The sequence below is a fragment of the Notolepis coatsorum genome, assembly GCF_963971535.1.
Source record: "Notolepis coatsorum genome assembly, chromosome: 5".
Taxonomy (NCBI): Eukaryota; Metazoa; Chordata; class Actinopteri; order Aulopiformes; family Paralepididae; genus Notolepis; species Notolepis coatsorum.
This window is the reverse complement of record NC_140169.1, coordinates 129135665-129151428: the sequence shown is the minus strand read 5'-3', so window position 1 is coordinate 129151428 and position 15764 is coordinate 129135665. Positions and strand designations below refer to the sequence as shown.

Here is a 15764-nt window from a genome sequence, read left to right as displayed (position 1 = left end):
GTGGTGAGTGCAGCTGTGTCAGTCAGTTTGTCTTGAAAATGGCTATTAGGCCAAAATGGACAAGACAAGCTATATCACATAATATGCTTGTGTTTGTACACATTACAGTTTAGTTTCTTTCTACGATAGAGACGATTAAACAGTGACTGAGTGTGAGAATTGCGCGACGCAAGGTGTATGCAAGCATCAATACATTTAACCCTTTCACTACCCCACTACCAAAGGGTTAACCCTTTCGCTGCGACAATACAGAATGTTAAACCTTTCACTGCCACTCGACAAAGGGTTAACCCTTTCACAACCACACTACAGAAGGTTAACCCTTTCACTACCACACTACAGACGGTTAACTGTATGTAGTGCGGGTTAATGTTATGGGCCAGTTCGCATGGCGTCGCCCTGGTCCATTACCAGCACAAGGAGAGATCCGGGAAAAGCAAAAGCAATTTCAGTTACATAACATTGAGCCACAACGCTAATATTTCCTCATAGTCACTTCAGCAACAGGTCATTTCCAAACTTGGAACAGACACGAGACACACACAAAAAAACGTGACCCCCAAATTAACCAAACCGTGATTTATGTGAACCGTTTCACCCCTAATCCACACACACACACACACGCACACGCACACGCACACACACACACACACACACACACACAGTAGAGTTTCTCTTTTCTTGAGGCCGTGCCCTTGAGGCTTTGTGTGCTGCTGTAACCCCTCAGTCCACAGAGCTGCTAGGAAAACCGACGCGCCCTCTGGGAATATGGGTTTCTGCGTCTGGATTATTCCATGGCAGCGATGGCAGGATTATGTAATCCCCATTAAGAACGAGCCGACTTTTATTCATTCATCACTCGCCTGTGGTTGATTCAACCTATTTGTTTAAGTGCCCAGTGCCCCCAGTGATAAAATATTGGAGTGCGGTGATGATTTTGTAAATGGAGATGATGTACCCTCGCCCACCCCCTCACTTTCTCATACCTGCTGTGGCCTTTGATTAGGATCAGGAAGTACACAGTACATTTAGCAGAGTAATCTTTATTCAAACTGAGTACATTTTACTCAAACTGAATACAATTTTACTCAGTTTGATTAAAATGTACTCAGTTTGAGTCAAATTGACACAATGCAAATGACACAATGCACTCTGCACAGTACATTTCGCAGAGTAAATTTTACTCAAACTGAGTACATTTCATTCAAACTGAGTACATTTTACTCAAACTGATTACTCAGTTTGAGTAAAATGTACTCAGTTTGAGTCAAATTTACTCTGCGAAATGTACTGTGTAGAGTGCATTGTGTCATGGTGATGTTATCCAGCCAGCGACAAAGAGGAAACAGGAAACGGGTCACCTGTTGTAATGTTTATTCTATACGGTGTAATGGGCTCAAATCTAACAAGGATATTTGAGTCCTGTGAGGTCTGATTTTGCATCCTGAACTGTGGAACCCATTTATAGTTGACCTACATTTTGTTCGAGACAAAGTCTGATAAATTACATACATACATTTTGTAGGAGTTACTGACTGATGTTAACCATTTAATTACTGGTAGCCTGGCTATACTCACATATACAGCACATCATTTTAAATCAGGAGAGATTCCAAGGTTTTGGATGGTATTGAATATCCCATTCTATGCAACAGGGAAATGTGGATAATATGGGACTTATAGCTTTTCATGTACTGATAAAAATGCTGTTTTCTCAACCTTTGAATCTGCCTAAGGGGAAAATGTACCTATCTCAAATCCCGCCCTCTTTTCTTGATCCTTGTCCAAGGAAAGCAACAGTTGTGATTGGAGGGTCAAGAAAAGAGGGCGGGTTTGAGATAGGTCCATTATGGGGAAGTGAAGCTGAGCATGGGTTTAACAGATTAAACCCAGATAAACGGTATAGGAGCTGTATATCAGTTCAGCCCTGCCAAACCTTTCCATTCCTGCTGTGCTCCGGTGAAATTATAGCTGTTTATGTGTTTACAGATATAGTAAACATGACTAATGGCCTATAAAACAGCTCACTGCCATGTCACCCACCGAACTGTGCAGCTCAACCATAGAAACAGCTTGCACCTACCTTGGAATTATGTCATGATCAGATACAGTACTGGGATAGTGATGTCATGACTAGATACAGCAGTGTCTACACCATCCACTGGGGTAGTGATGTCATGACTAGATACAGCAGTGTCTACATCAGTGGTTCTCAAACTACGGGTCGCAACCCAAATTGGGGTCGCGGGTAGGTGACAGTGGGGTCGCGATTGATTGGTTGGTTTGCTGATTGTTGGTTAGTTGTCTGGTTGGTTAGTTGGCTGGTTGGTTGGTTGGTTGGTTGGTAGGTAGGTAGGTAGGTATGTTGGTTGGTTGGTTAGTTTGTTGGTTGGTAAGTTGATTGGTTAGTTGGTTGATTGGTTAGATAGTTAGTTAGTTGGTAGGTTGGTTAGTTACTTTCCTGTAACTATGTGTTAAGAGGTTAAATTAACGCCATCAACTAGAGATGAGTGTGCGACTTGGTCCTTGTTTATTAATCTTCCTAACATGGGGGTAAAATGACCGTTTCATGTGTAGTAATTAAAAAACTTATATCATCATATGGTATAATATCATATCATATGTAATATCGTATAACACTTTCATCAGATAGCTAAGATTGTGGCGATCTACAGGATAAAATAGCTGGGCTCCCTTGTTTTGTTTTTATGGGAAGTGTTGTGTTTGTTACCTTATTAGCACACAACTACACTAATTAACAACCAGAGAGGGAGACAACAGATGCTTTAGTCATGAAGTTGAACTCGTCACTACATTTTACACAATCAATACGCTGTGCAATATGTGGGGGCGGTGTACAGTAGACCAAAATAAAGTAGTTCCTGCGTTGGTTAAAACATTACAGGAAGGAACCCCCTGGTGTTTCACACCACAATCAGTCTCCTGTTGTTAGGTTTAAAAACACCGCTGGTCCCCGCTGCTGATGAATGGGTGTTTCTCTTCCTGTGCTCTACGGAAGAGGGGGATGAGAGCGAGTATCCGTAGGAGGTGAGGGTGTAGGGTTTCTGCGGATGGGACCGGGCCGTATACCCCCTCTCATGCTGCACTGTGTGCGGTGTGTGTGTGTGTTTTTTTTTTTTTTTTGTACATGCACACACGTGTGCAAAGCCTGATGTTGAGCAGCCTGGCAAACTGTACTGAGGTGACCTCCTGTTGTCAGACCCCCTGGGACCAGACCTAACAGTGATAGGAGGGGTGTGGTGCCACACACACACACGCACACGCACACGCACACGCACACACACACACACACACACACACACACACACACACACACACACACACACACACGTTTGTTTTTCAAAATAGTCATAACTGCATGAGGTCATCTTCTCCTCTTCCTCAGAATCTGAGCTGGGGAGTTGGAAAAGAGTTGCTGATGGCTGTTATTTTCCAGTCAGCCTTGGAATGCCCCAGTTATTAAGTACCCTTTGGAGTGATATAAAAAAAGAAAATGGACATTTGGACAGCTAATGTTCTGCAGCCGTACACACGCACGCTCACAATCTGCTCCCAGGAGATGGCGAAGGGGGCAGAGGAGGAGCCGTGAAAAGAATGCAGGCGGGGGTCATGAAGGGGTCATGGATTAGTGCTAGAACATACCCAAATCATTAGTCTCTGAGGACCCAGCAGCTTTATTCCACGGATACACGCTCAGGCTGCGTTAACAACATAATCGTCACAGGAGCTCCTTTTTGATGACCTTTTCATCGAGTGTCATGTTGTAAACAAGGCCCTTGTATTTTTGGCATCCTTTGGGTGTCAAGGTTAGAACTGTGTGCCAGAACTGCTGAGGATCAGAGAGATGTTGTCCACACCGCGATACCACCCGGAAATGAGTCAATGCTCAGTGGAAATAAATGAATACGTCTGCTTGGTAGGGTTGGGTACCACTCACATTTGAACCGGTACCAGTACCAGTTGCTGCAATTCGATATCGGTACGCAACGGTACCTTTTTACTGTACTTAACTCATTATTTTATTTATATATTTTTTTTATTTCTCTGATTTTCTCCCCGTCCCAATTAGTTGTTCTGCCAATTCCCCCCCCCCCCCCCCCTCCCCTACCTGGCTGCTGTATGCATGTTCTCCTATGAGTCGGTACAAGGGCGTCCCGAGTCGATCGCACGCTTCCTCCGAGACGTGCGCCGACAGCCAGTGATGTCTTTTCACTTGGTAGCGAGGACTCTCATTGGTGAAGTGTAACGCGTGGGAGGGCACGCTATCTCCACCAAGTCCTGCCCCGCTTAGCAGATTCCCACCCGCCAGCTTACCCACCCCCTAATACTGCCAATTGTATTAGTGTGAACGGCCAGCCAAACTGGTGGCAACGGCGAGAGCTGGGCTCGAACCCAGCATCTCCTGCGTTGGTGACGAGCGCAATCTCCGCTACGCCACCTGACCGCCCTTAACTATCTTTTTTATTTCAGTTGTAAAAAAATAAGTCCAAACTTCTCAACTTCAACATTGTCATTTATTTATGACATTTGGTTATTTATTGTTGTAACACACCACACAAAATAAATTGCATTATCATGTCTTATGTTTTTATTTTTAAATGTTTAAATATCAACATTATCTGGCCATCCTCAGTAAATATTATCAAACTCCTCTGACCTCATCTGGTCTTTCCAAGACCCAAGAGACAGGACAGTAATACAGTATATATGTGGAAAAGGCTCCCTCTTGTCTAGCATATTACACTCTTATACTAAACATGTACAAAGGTACTGAAATCTGATACCGATTGATCTAGTGTGAATCGGTACTCTGTAGTACCGATATAATTCGGTACCGAGTTCGGTACCCCACCCTACTGATTGGTCGCGTGCTGTACATAATATATGCTGGCAAAACCCCACAGTGAAGTATGAACCCCTGCGTGCCTGGTTACCTCGAAGAATGAAAGGCACACAAGCATAAAAGTAGCTTAAATTACATGGCTGACGAGATCACATGATTGACACCACCGAGGCAAGGATATCAGCAACAGTTGGAGCAGACAGGGGTATGAGCAGAGCCTGAAGAAGAGGAGGGTCGCTCCTTTTGTCAGAGGGCTGTGTGGCTGGGATGCTTCTATACTTTAAGCAAGTGGCTTGTCCTTCCGCGTTCCAGTTTTGCGCTCCGATTGGCCACGCACGTTTCTGGTCATGTGACATGTGCGCCAATCGTGGGACGGCAAGTTTTTGGACGGTTAAGCTTAGGTGCTCTTTCGAAGTTGGTTAAGGTTAGAGTTTGTCTTAGAGCAGGGCAATAGAACGCCTGCCCTGATTCCAAATTCTAACCTTAACCAACTGCGAAAGAGTCGCCTAAGCTTAACCAGTGATAAACTAGGCGTTAGGTAGTTTGCAGGCTGTTAGACCCGGAAATAGGCGCAGAACTTGCCGTCCCACGATTGGCGCACATGTCACATGACCAGAAACGTGCGTGGCCAATCAGAGCGCAAAGCAGGAACGCGGAAGGACAAGCCACTTGCTTAAAATATAGACGCGGCTGGGATACAGAGGCAAGAGGATTACTAATCCGCTTTTGAATGGAAATGTATTTTGCCACGCTATTTGTTTTTGCGTTAACAAGTGGGCTAGTGTTTTATAGGTGTTATAGGTGCGGAGTGTGTGGATGATGAATCCTGGGAAGCAACAGTTGTGATTGGAGGATAAAGAAAATAGGGCAGGGCTTAATATAAGTCTATTGCACATGTGTCAAACTCAAGGCCCGTGGGCCAAATCCGGCCCGCCTGGCATTTTCATCCGGCCCGCAGAAGGGTCCGGCACTCAAGCCCTCTTTTTAGGGTTGGGTTCCGATACCAGTTCCGTTTCCGTTACCGGTTCCAAGTTAGTAAAATAACTGATAAAATGCTGTCAAACGGCAATCCTACCCTCCTTTGAACCCTCTCTGTGTCCACTACACGCCTGGCACCGCGGCCAGGGGTCCCCTCACTCCTAGGTGCCCCGCAAACAAAGGTAGCTAAACAAAGAAGACGTTCTTGTGTTACACAACATAAGCCAGAGAGAGAATTACATTGAAAAGCATGTGCAGGCGGACTTAATAGTTGGCATTATCCATTATTCTAATGCCACTACTCAGATACTATCTAATAATATGATAAATGCCTGCTCTCTCTCTCTCTCTCTCTCTCTCTCTCTCTCTCTCTCTCTCTCTCTCTCTCTCTCTCTCTCTCTCTCTCTCTCTCTCACACACACTCACTCTCTCTCCCCCTCTCTCTTTCTTCTCTCTCTTCTCTCTCTCTTCACGTTCTTCTCTCTCTCTCTCCTGTCCTCGCTCTCTTTCTCTCTTCTCTCTTTTTCTTCGCTCTCTCGCTCTCGCTCTCTCGCTCTCTCTCTCGTGTGAAGTGGGAGATGGGACAGCGTTATGTAAACTGGGATGTTAACCCACATCGTTCAAAACGCAAATATACAATATGCATTAGCGAACTAAGCCGCTATCGCTCTGGTGTTGGTGGATGTATGTTTTACAGATGTGTAGATGATGGGGGGGAGGGGGGGGGATCTCTTACAGCGATAATTACACGGATATGATTAATGCCATGTGAAAGATTAGCAGTGAATAAAAGCGCTTGTTCGTCGCATAGGAAACTACATGTTTGACCTCATAGAGTTTGTATTTGAAAAAAATTGCCAAAGGTAGATTGAACTCACACACTTTAGGTCACTCACTAACCTCCAGATGCTGTATGTATTTACTACACTTTATATCAAATGTTCTTATGTCTTTATCTTGCCTTTAAATGAGCCAGGGGCTATTTCATTATTTACAGTATATATATATTATTATTATAATATATATTTTTTTACTATATTTATATACCGTGTACAAATCCACACCTTTAACTTGTATATTCCGTCTACCTCCCAGCCCTGGACACTCTTCTTTCTGTGGACATGTGAATGAGAGCAGCCCCGCTGCACGCTGACGCTGCTGAACACGTCACTGGTCTTCTTCCTGTGGACATTTGAATGAGAGCAGCCCGCTGCATGATGACGCTGCTGAACACGTCACTGGTCTTCTTCCTGTGGACATGTGAATGAGAGCAGCCCCGCTGCATGATGACGCTGCTGAACACCTCACTGGTCTTCTTCCTGTGGACATGTGAATGAGAGCAGCCCCGCTGCATGATGACGCTGCTGAACACGTCACTGGTCTTCTTCCTGTGGACATGTGAATGAGAGCAGCCCCGCTGCATGATGACGCTGCTGAACACCTCACTGGCCTTCTTCCTGTGGACATGTGAATGAGAGCAGCTCGCTGCATGATGACGCTGCTGAACACGTCACTGGTCTTCTTCCTGTGGACATGTGAATGAGAGCAGCCCCGCTGCACGCTGACGCTGCTGAACACGTCACTGGGGGACCTTGGCCCACTCAGTGCTGCTTCCTGTTGTTCTGTGCTAAGTGCCTGGATGAAGTGACAGAGCGGTGAGATACAGGGAAACAAGCAAATGGCTGTTTACCTTTGTATTTCCCATCACCACTCTCTCTCTCTCTCTCTCTCTCTCTCTCTCTCTCTCTCTCTCTCTCTCTCTCTCTCTCTCTCTCTCTCTCTCTCTCCAGTAATTGCACCACGGACAGCTTGAGTTTGAATGGTTGAAGAAGGGTTACCTTGAATTGAAAGGCCCTACAATGCAACAAAAAAAACAGGACACCTATCCGCTTGTCGCGTCGAAATCCTTGCATGGCGCGTTCGGTTCTGAATGTATACGAGCCCCAGATGTGCCTCTCAAATATACAAAAAAGAACTCGCCCCATGCACACAAATACTACGAAGCGCTGGCCAGTAGTTGTATTCTACTATTTAGCCATTTTATGCTTCCTCAGTGGTGTTCATATTTCAAGCCGACCATAAATCCTGTGCCCTTGAAAGGAGAGGATCTCCTGCCTGTCGCAGATCTGCCCCGTTGGGACCTGGATTATTTGGCTCCATATATAGAGACTTAGGCACTGGACTCCCATAATGACATGAGTGCTGTGGAGATTAGAGGTGGTGGCCCAGCTGTTTAGATATAATTACATAAGAGACGTCCTGCACCACGGGTGCCTGTCCCATCCTGCTTCCTGGGTGAACGGTCAAACCTGGGAAGGGGATGGAGGGGGGCGGGCATCAGGCTCCGTCCCTGCCCCCGGTGCCCTGGTCCGGTGATCCTTCACACTGGCACCGCGGCTGAGCCGTCACAATTCTTCTTGGGAGTTTGACAAGGGTGTCCTAATCGAGCGGGAGAATGTGAACGAGGGATTGTGTCTGGAGGAAGTTAAGCCAGGTTAATGGAGGGTTAACAGGGATCAGCCGCGCTCACGTGACTTCACGGCACACTAAGCATTAAGCAGCTCTTTCTGTTAAACAGAGACGCATTCTTTGTTTGTCGCTCTGCGTGTGCACCTTACGAGCAGCGGACATTGTTGGTGGTTGTCGCAGAGCGTTTTGGATTGTGTCCAGGTGAAGTGGGCTGCTGCTCATAACTGCTTGGTATGCAGGCCATAGCGCTGACCTGCAGGAGGTCTTCACCTCGCCTGTGGCTCATGCAGATGAAAGGTCTATATAGCAGTGTTGTAGTCGAGTCACTAAATCTCGAGTCTGAGTCGAGTCTCGAGTCCCCAGTGTTCGAGTCCGAGTCCAAGTCCGAGTCACCAAATAAGAGCCTGAGTCGAGTGTCCATTACCCTAGTCCGAGTCCAAGTCATCAAGGTTGAGTCCACTCCACTCTGGCAGTCAAAGAGCTGACATACAAATAAAAAACAGTCATGTGTGTACAGCGAGTAGAGGAGGGGGCTCAGAACACAGCCCTGGGGGGGCCCTGTGTTGAGGGAGATAGATGACGAGGTGCAGTTGCCTGCTCTCACCACCTGGGGTGTCTAAATATAAATGACACAGGGGTCACCATTTAACAGAGTTGATTTACTTTGTGACACAATAGCCAAACAAATGCCATCAATATTTTATGCCAAATGATTAGGGCCTAAAATAACTGTTTTTATCAATTAACAAGTCAGAGTCTGCACCTTCCAAGTCTGAATGCAGTCTGAATGAATGAATGAATGAATGAATGAATGAAAACTTTATTTAACAGATTGCAGAATGGGTACAATACAGTACGGCTCAATACACACAATTGTTAAAGGGATGCAGACCTGAGAAAGACGTTTGTCTTGTTTCCATCAGGGTCCCTGTTCGAGTCCAAGTCCAAGTCCGAGTCATCAGTGCTACAACACTGCTATATAGTGGTTTACATGACCTATTCACATTAGGGTTGCACTACTGATACTAGAAAGGTATTGCGATACGCAGCTGTTAAAAACGATACAATACTCCATTTTATTAGTATACAGATACTTTTAGAATAATAGCCTGATGCCGTATCTTCTATGAGTTGAGTGGATGTGTGACCAGAAAAGTGTGTGTTTGTGTGTGTGTGTGTGTGTGAGTGAGAGAGAGCACACACTTTACGTGGTGTCAATTGGGGATTACAGTGATATGCTCGTCGTCAATCAATCATCATTATTGATCATCAACACTACTAATGGCAATAAAAAGCGTGCATACCATTTTGTTCATTTGTCCGAAACAGCCCACAAAACAGCCATGGAGCCATCGGTCTCGTTCCGCTTCATAATGTTATTCCCAGGGTGTTTCTTGGGCAGTGCTTTATGTCCTTTGATAATCCATGACCAGCCACTGCCAGTCCTGTCGATTCTTCTGACTTTGCGCTTCACGTGTGCTCGGAAGCATCTTTTTTCCCCCTGACTTTCACTGAAGTCCTGCAGTGGTGGTAGTGCACTACCCATAGTACGCTCTGCTGAGCGCACCACTCTCTGTAGAGCCTTCCTGTCCTGCCGTCAACCGTTATACTGTCCACTCCTAAAATCAAGTCACTTTGCTTTAATTTCTGGCACGTTAGTCGTGTTTCTTGGTATCAGATTTTAGTACCGGGGACATTCTCTATACTGATATTCTATTTTAGCCTGGTATCGGACCGATATCTGATACCAGCAGTATCGGTATCGGTGCACCCTATAGTACAAAACGTCTTTTCAGTATGGCAAGTTATTGTGTATGAACGCTTAGAATTTTGTCGTGGTCTTCCCTCCCGGTGACATATTGTTTTGCCTGTGTGGTGAGTTGGCGTCACATTATTTTTGTTTGCCATGTGCTGCCATATTGTTTGGTTGCTGGCTGTATGTTAGTTCACCATGTCAGTCGGTTTGTTTGGGGCTGGAATGTGTTACTTGTTGTGTCATGTTGTTTGGCTTGTGGTATATAGAGCCACACGGGTAATGGTAGCAGATTATTTGTTGGGTTCCTAATGAGTGCTGCAGCTTCCTCTCTGGCACCCGCTGACTTCCTGCTGCCACCTTGTGCTGCACACTCCATGCAAACTAACTGCAGCTCTAGTTTCCTGCTAACATGGCTGCAACTATGATCCATACTAACGGTTGCCCCTCACTTTCAGTTGTCATATGAGTTTTTCCAGTGTAATGGTGTTGAAGAGAAAAGTACTATACTGCTACTTATTCTAATTCAAGATAGGGGTAGGCGGTAGGCCTAAGATTTATATCACGGTATATTTAGAAATTTGGACGGTAACGATATAGATCACTTCTATAATTTGTTCTTCTTATAATAACAATAGCAAATGTTTTAGGAGCAGTTATGAAGTAAGAATATTTATTATCATTAACTATCCAGTTTGTTTGTACTGACAGTAGGGCAGTGTGACCAGGAGGGAATTGGCATAACAACTAAATTGGGGGTGAAAAGGCGAAAAACAGAAATATATATATATATCACACAGATGATATTATCGGCTTTACGCTTATACAAAACCTTTTAGTTTTAAGGATATACTGTTATCTGCAAAAGCGTAGATAAAGCACTGACTCTTAACAGTAGAAAAATAAATGTATAACCTTGTGGTGTGTTGTTCTAATGGAACATGGCTATTTTCTATCTTTGTTTTAAGGATAATACAAGACAGAAATAATTTCTGTACGCATGCAAATACTATGCTACTAAACAGTATATTCGTCACCCCCCTATGGGCAGATATATAGATTATTGTAAATGTAAACTCCCAAATATTGAATTTGGTATCAGAGCCAAATATTTCATATCTGTCTAGCCTTAAAACGTTTGTTGGTAACACTTAATTGTAAAAGCACAATAATAATGATTAAGTAACTAGGAACTAATGAGGAACTACAGTATCATGTTAACAAACCATTGATTAACTATCAGTTACTCAAGCTTATACCATGGCCTGGGTGAATACTTGATTCGGATTGGTTGGTAGCTGTCCATTAAAAGTTGATAATGGACACCTATTACATACTGTAATTCTGTAAAACTGTCTGATCACCGTTCTAAATGAATGCGCATTATATGGAAACTACATAATATCCTGCAAGCTAATGTTATGCTATAGGCATTATGGTCACTAGCGTTGCCTAAAGTTTACAAACAGTGAATATGATCTAACAGTATGTTTAACACAAAGCTTTAGGTAGCTATCCAGCTATCTAATTTACCCTCCAATGTAAAACGCATGGAAACATGAATAAATACTAAATACATGAATAAAAAAAAAATATCTTTGGCCGTCGGCCATGGTATAAAGCGGGATAATGCCTAACATGGAGGAGGTCAAGGTTCTAGCGGGATGGTGTCAAGAGAACAGCCTCTCCCTGAACGTCAGCAAAACAAAGGAGATGATTGTGGACTTTAGGAGGTCGGGGGTCAGGGACTACAGCCCCCTCAGCATCGACGGGGCACCGATTGAGAGAGTGAACAGTTTTAAGTACCTCGGAGTCCACATATCCGAGGACTTGACATGGACCACACACATTGACAGTGTTGTGAAGAAGGCACGGCAACGCCTCTACTTCCTCAGGCGCCTAAGGAAGTTCCAAGTCAGTCAGAAGATCCTTAAGAACTTCTACTCATGCACAATAGAGAGCATCCTGACTGGCAATATCACCTCCTGGTTTGGGAATAGCACCGCACAAGACCGTAGCAGACTACAGAGAGTGGCCCGTTCAGCCGAACGCACAATTGGAGGGGGGCTTCCCACTCTCCAGGGCATTTACAACAAGCGGTGCATGGGCAAGGCTAAGAGAATTATCAAAGACTCGAGCCACCCAAACAACTGACTCTTTGAACTGCTGCGGTCAGGCAAGCGATACCGGAGCCTCATGGCAAGCACAGAGAGACTCAGAAGAAGCTTCTATCCCCAGGCCATCAGGATGCTCAACGAACAATAACAATATGTAACAACCATCAAATGCACTCACAGCACACACATCCACACGCACACACTCACTTTAAACATACAACTCACTGCAGCACCCACTTTAACCACTTTAGAACACCTAAGCACACTTTATATTTATTGGTAAAGAATTTGCACTACAACCCATACCTCATTACACCTTACTGTAAATTGTACCTAAATTGTACCTCATCCTTTGCACTGTATAGTATATTGTATGGTAACTCAGTTACTTCTACTCTACATTGAGCATTGTATTATGTATATACTGAACATTTTTGTCTACGTACTTGACTTCTATTTTATACTTGCTATACTTATTTTATACTTATCTATTTTTGCCTAGCACAGTCTCTGGAGTGTAACAGAAAGAAGCATTTTGTATAAAAGTATTCTGTACTTCTGTATGACAACTAATAAAGAAACTTGAACTTGATATTTTAACCTCTTCTTAACTGGCGCCCCCAAAAGTGGCAATTTTTTTTACTTGACCTTGAGGACTGCATACTTTTTTTGCAAACCAAATACTATACTTTATACTTATAGCACATGCATGAGCCTGGTCTATTTATGACATTCTGAAGTTTCTGATACAATAAAGAAAATGCACCTTTAGTGAGTAACATAGGTCTGAACTTGAGTTGTAGAAAAACTTTTTCTGTAGTAGTTAGTAGTCCAGAAGTAGTATTTCCAAATAAATTGGTATGGCTGAAAAAACTGCCTGGGTCCATAGCCTGAAGTCTTGCGTAGTACATGTCCAAAATTCAGAAATGAGTGATTAGGAGCGATTTTGTTAAAAGGGAGAAAAAGGCTGCAGAAAACTATTTCCTCATTGACTCCAATGCATTCCGTGGACATTTCTCTTCCTGTTTGCGCTCAGGACTTTTCACCTAGATCCCTGATTCGCTAATTCCCACGTGGGGTATCATTGGAAAGCCAGACTCATTGGTTACAAGTTAACCCTGTCCAATAATTTTCAAGATCGCCAAATGATTGACGGAGGTAGAGGCTCAGGAGTCTGGAGTGGTATTAGATAATTGTTTAAGTCTGCCGTGTACTTCGGCGCACGCCTCACATATCGGCATGTAACTCGAGAACCGCTGAACGGATTTTGTCGCCTGAAATGGCAATCGACAGGCAACAGATAGGGATTTAATTCAATCTATATATATTGTATTCAAAATATGCACACCCGAGCCGCTAGAGGTATCCAAAGTGGCGTGGCGTGCCGGTGGGCAAATCGTCCTTAAATCGGTGCCAGTTAAAGGGATTCCACTTTGCAGCAGACTTTTTACGCCTCCACCTTGCCCATTAAAATAGGTTAATGCACAGCTCGTCAAGCATTATCCCTTACATATGACCTGATCAGTCTCAGTTCAGGGACATTTTTAAAAATATATATATATTATTCTTTTTGGGTGAACTGCCCCTGTAGTTCCTCATTAGGTCTTTCCTAGCCACTCAATCATTACCTGTGCCCCCTATAGATTAAAGTGTCACCCATTCACTCTACAAGTAGATGTTGGCAGCACTGCACTGTATAGCACTGTAGTTTGTGTGAGTGTAACACCCTTCCCTTCTCTCCACTCCTCCTCACCAGTTCCCCGAGTGTGGGTTCTTCGGCATGTACGACAAGATCCTCCTGTTCCGGCACGACCTGAACTCGGAGAACATCCTGCAGCGGCTGCTGTCAGCGGAGGACATCCACGAGGGGGACCTGGTCGAGGTGGTTCTCTCGGGTGAGCAGTTGGGAGACGTGTAATACGTGTAATAAAATACAAATATGTACATGCAATAGAAATTGGGGTACATAAGAACATTTTTGAAAGATTTAAATAGAATAGAGCTAAGAACAACAGCAACAAAAGAAAAAGCATAGGGAAACGAGCGCTGGTATGAAAATAGGATAAAGGCTAAAAAAGCCAAGGCTCGGAGCTCAAAATATTCATAGTCATATTCCATTTGCACATGAGTATGTATTCCGTTCGGATCCATTTGAAGATAGCGTCCATCATGGGGCTCTGAGATTTATTACAATTGTGGATATCTTACTTACCATTATATGTAAAAGTGAACTGGCCTTCCCTATGTACACGTTAGCTCAGTCACTGGTATGTTCTGATTTACAGGGCCATGCTTGGTATGGTTCCGATTTACTTAGTTTACATCATTTGAACGATGCAAATTCAATTACAATCTCCGTTGGAAGGACCGACTTTGTTGTTCCCAAAGTCTGAACAGAAATGGGTTTTCCGCACCTACTTCTTGGAACAATCTTTAGTCTGATCTTACATTTCAAATCATGGTAACCCTGAATGTTTTAAGGCCATGGTGAAGCCTATTGTAACCAGGTTGTCTGTGTGTAAATGTTTTATATGATCATTTTGTAATGTTACTTTTATCTGTAATATCTATGTGTTCATTTTTAAACTCTGTGTTGCTGCTATTCTTGGCCATGTCTCCCTTGTAAAAGAGATCCTGGATCTCAATGGGACAAACTTGGTTAAATAAAGGCTAAATAAAAAAGATTTACAACACAAGGCCACACAGATACCTTCCATAAAACATGGCAGCCCTTTCTATCTCATTTCAAAACCCATATGACTCCTTCTAAACTTGGGACCCCATGACCCCCCTCCTCCTCCTATCTACCTCCCTGACACTGCTAGCCTACGTATGGCTGGGGAGATGGCATTGTGGTGGTCTGCTAAGGGTGTTAAATTTACTTTGCATTTTATTTGTTTTACCATCTGGAAATTACGCTACTAAAATGGAGAGTATCGCTTATATAATTTTTTCTTTTGTTTTCTTTTCATTTTACTTCATTGCGTAGCTTTGTCTGTCACATCTGTATTTATGTTTAATTATTTAAAAGAAAGAAAAAAAATTATTCTACATGTATGTTTGTCGTCGCCCTCACTGGGTGGGATGGGGTGGGATTAGGGGATAGGAATGGGGAAGGAAATGGAAGTTGTATAATTTGGATAACTGAAATGTATAAATATGTACTAATTCTTCCAATAAAAAAAAGATAAACATAAAACAAAATAAAGGCTAAATAAAATAAAATACAAATTGGAGGATCAAGAAAAGAGTGCAGGAGGGTTTGAGATAGGTCAATTGTATAATATGCTGCTTGGCTTGTGGATAGATTGTATTAAGGGATGCATTAATAGCACTTCATCGCTGCCAATACTGATTGATTGATTGATTGATTGAATTGATTGAAAAGTTTATTAACAGATTGCAGAATGGGTACAGTACAGTACAGCTCAATACATACAATTGTTAAGGGGATGCAGACCAGAGAAAGACTTTCATCTTGTTTACATCAGGGTCCCCCATTTTCAATTCATCATAACATATATGACATACATGACATACAGATAGACAGTACTGCTACATCTATACATTTATGACATATCAG

At 43.5% G+C, this 15764-nt stretch overlaps 1 protein-coding gene across 1 annotated transcript in view; it reads left to right on the top strand.

Moving 5' to 3' along the window:
• The window catches only part of LOC311228345 (serine/threonine-protein kinase D3-like), a 72368-nt gene that overhangs the window by 27250 nt on the left and 29354 nt on the right, over positions 1 to 15764 (top strand). The window contains exon 3 of the mRNA XM_084314254.1: positions 13938 to 14076. Within this exon, the coding sequence (XP_084170380.1) occupies positions 13938 to 14076 (139 nt within the window). The remainder of the gene's footprint in view (positions 1 to 13937; positions 14077 to 15764) is intronic.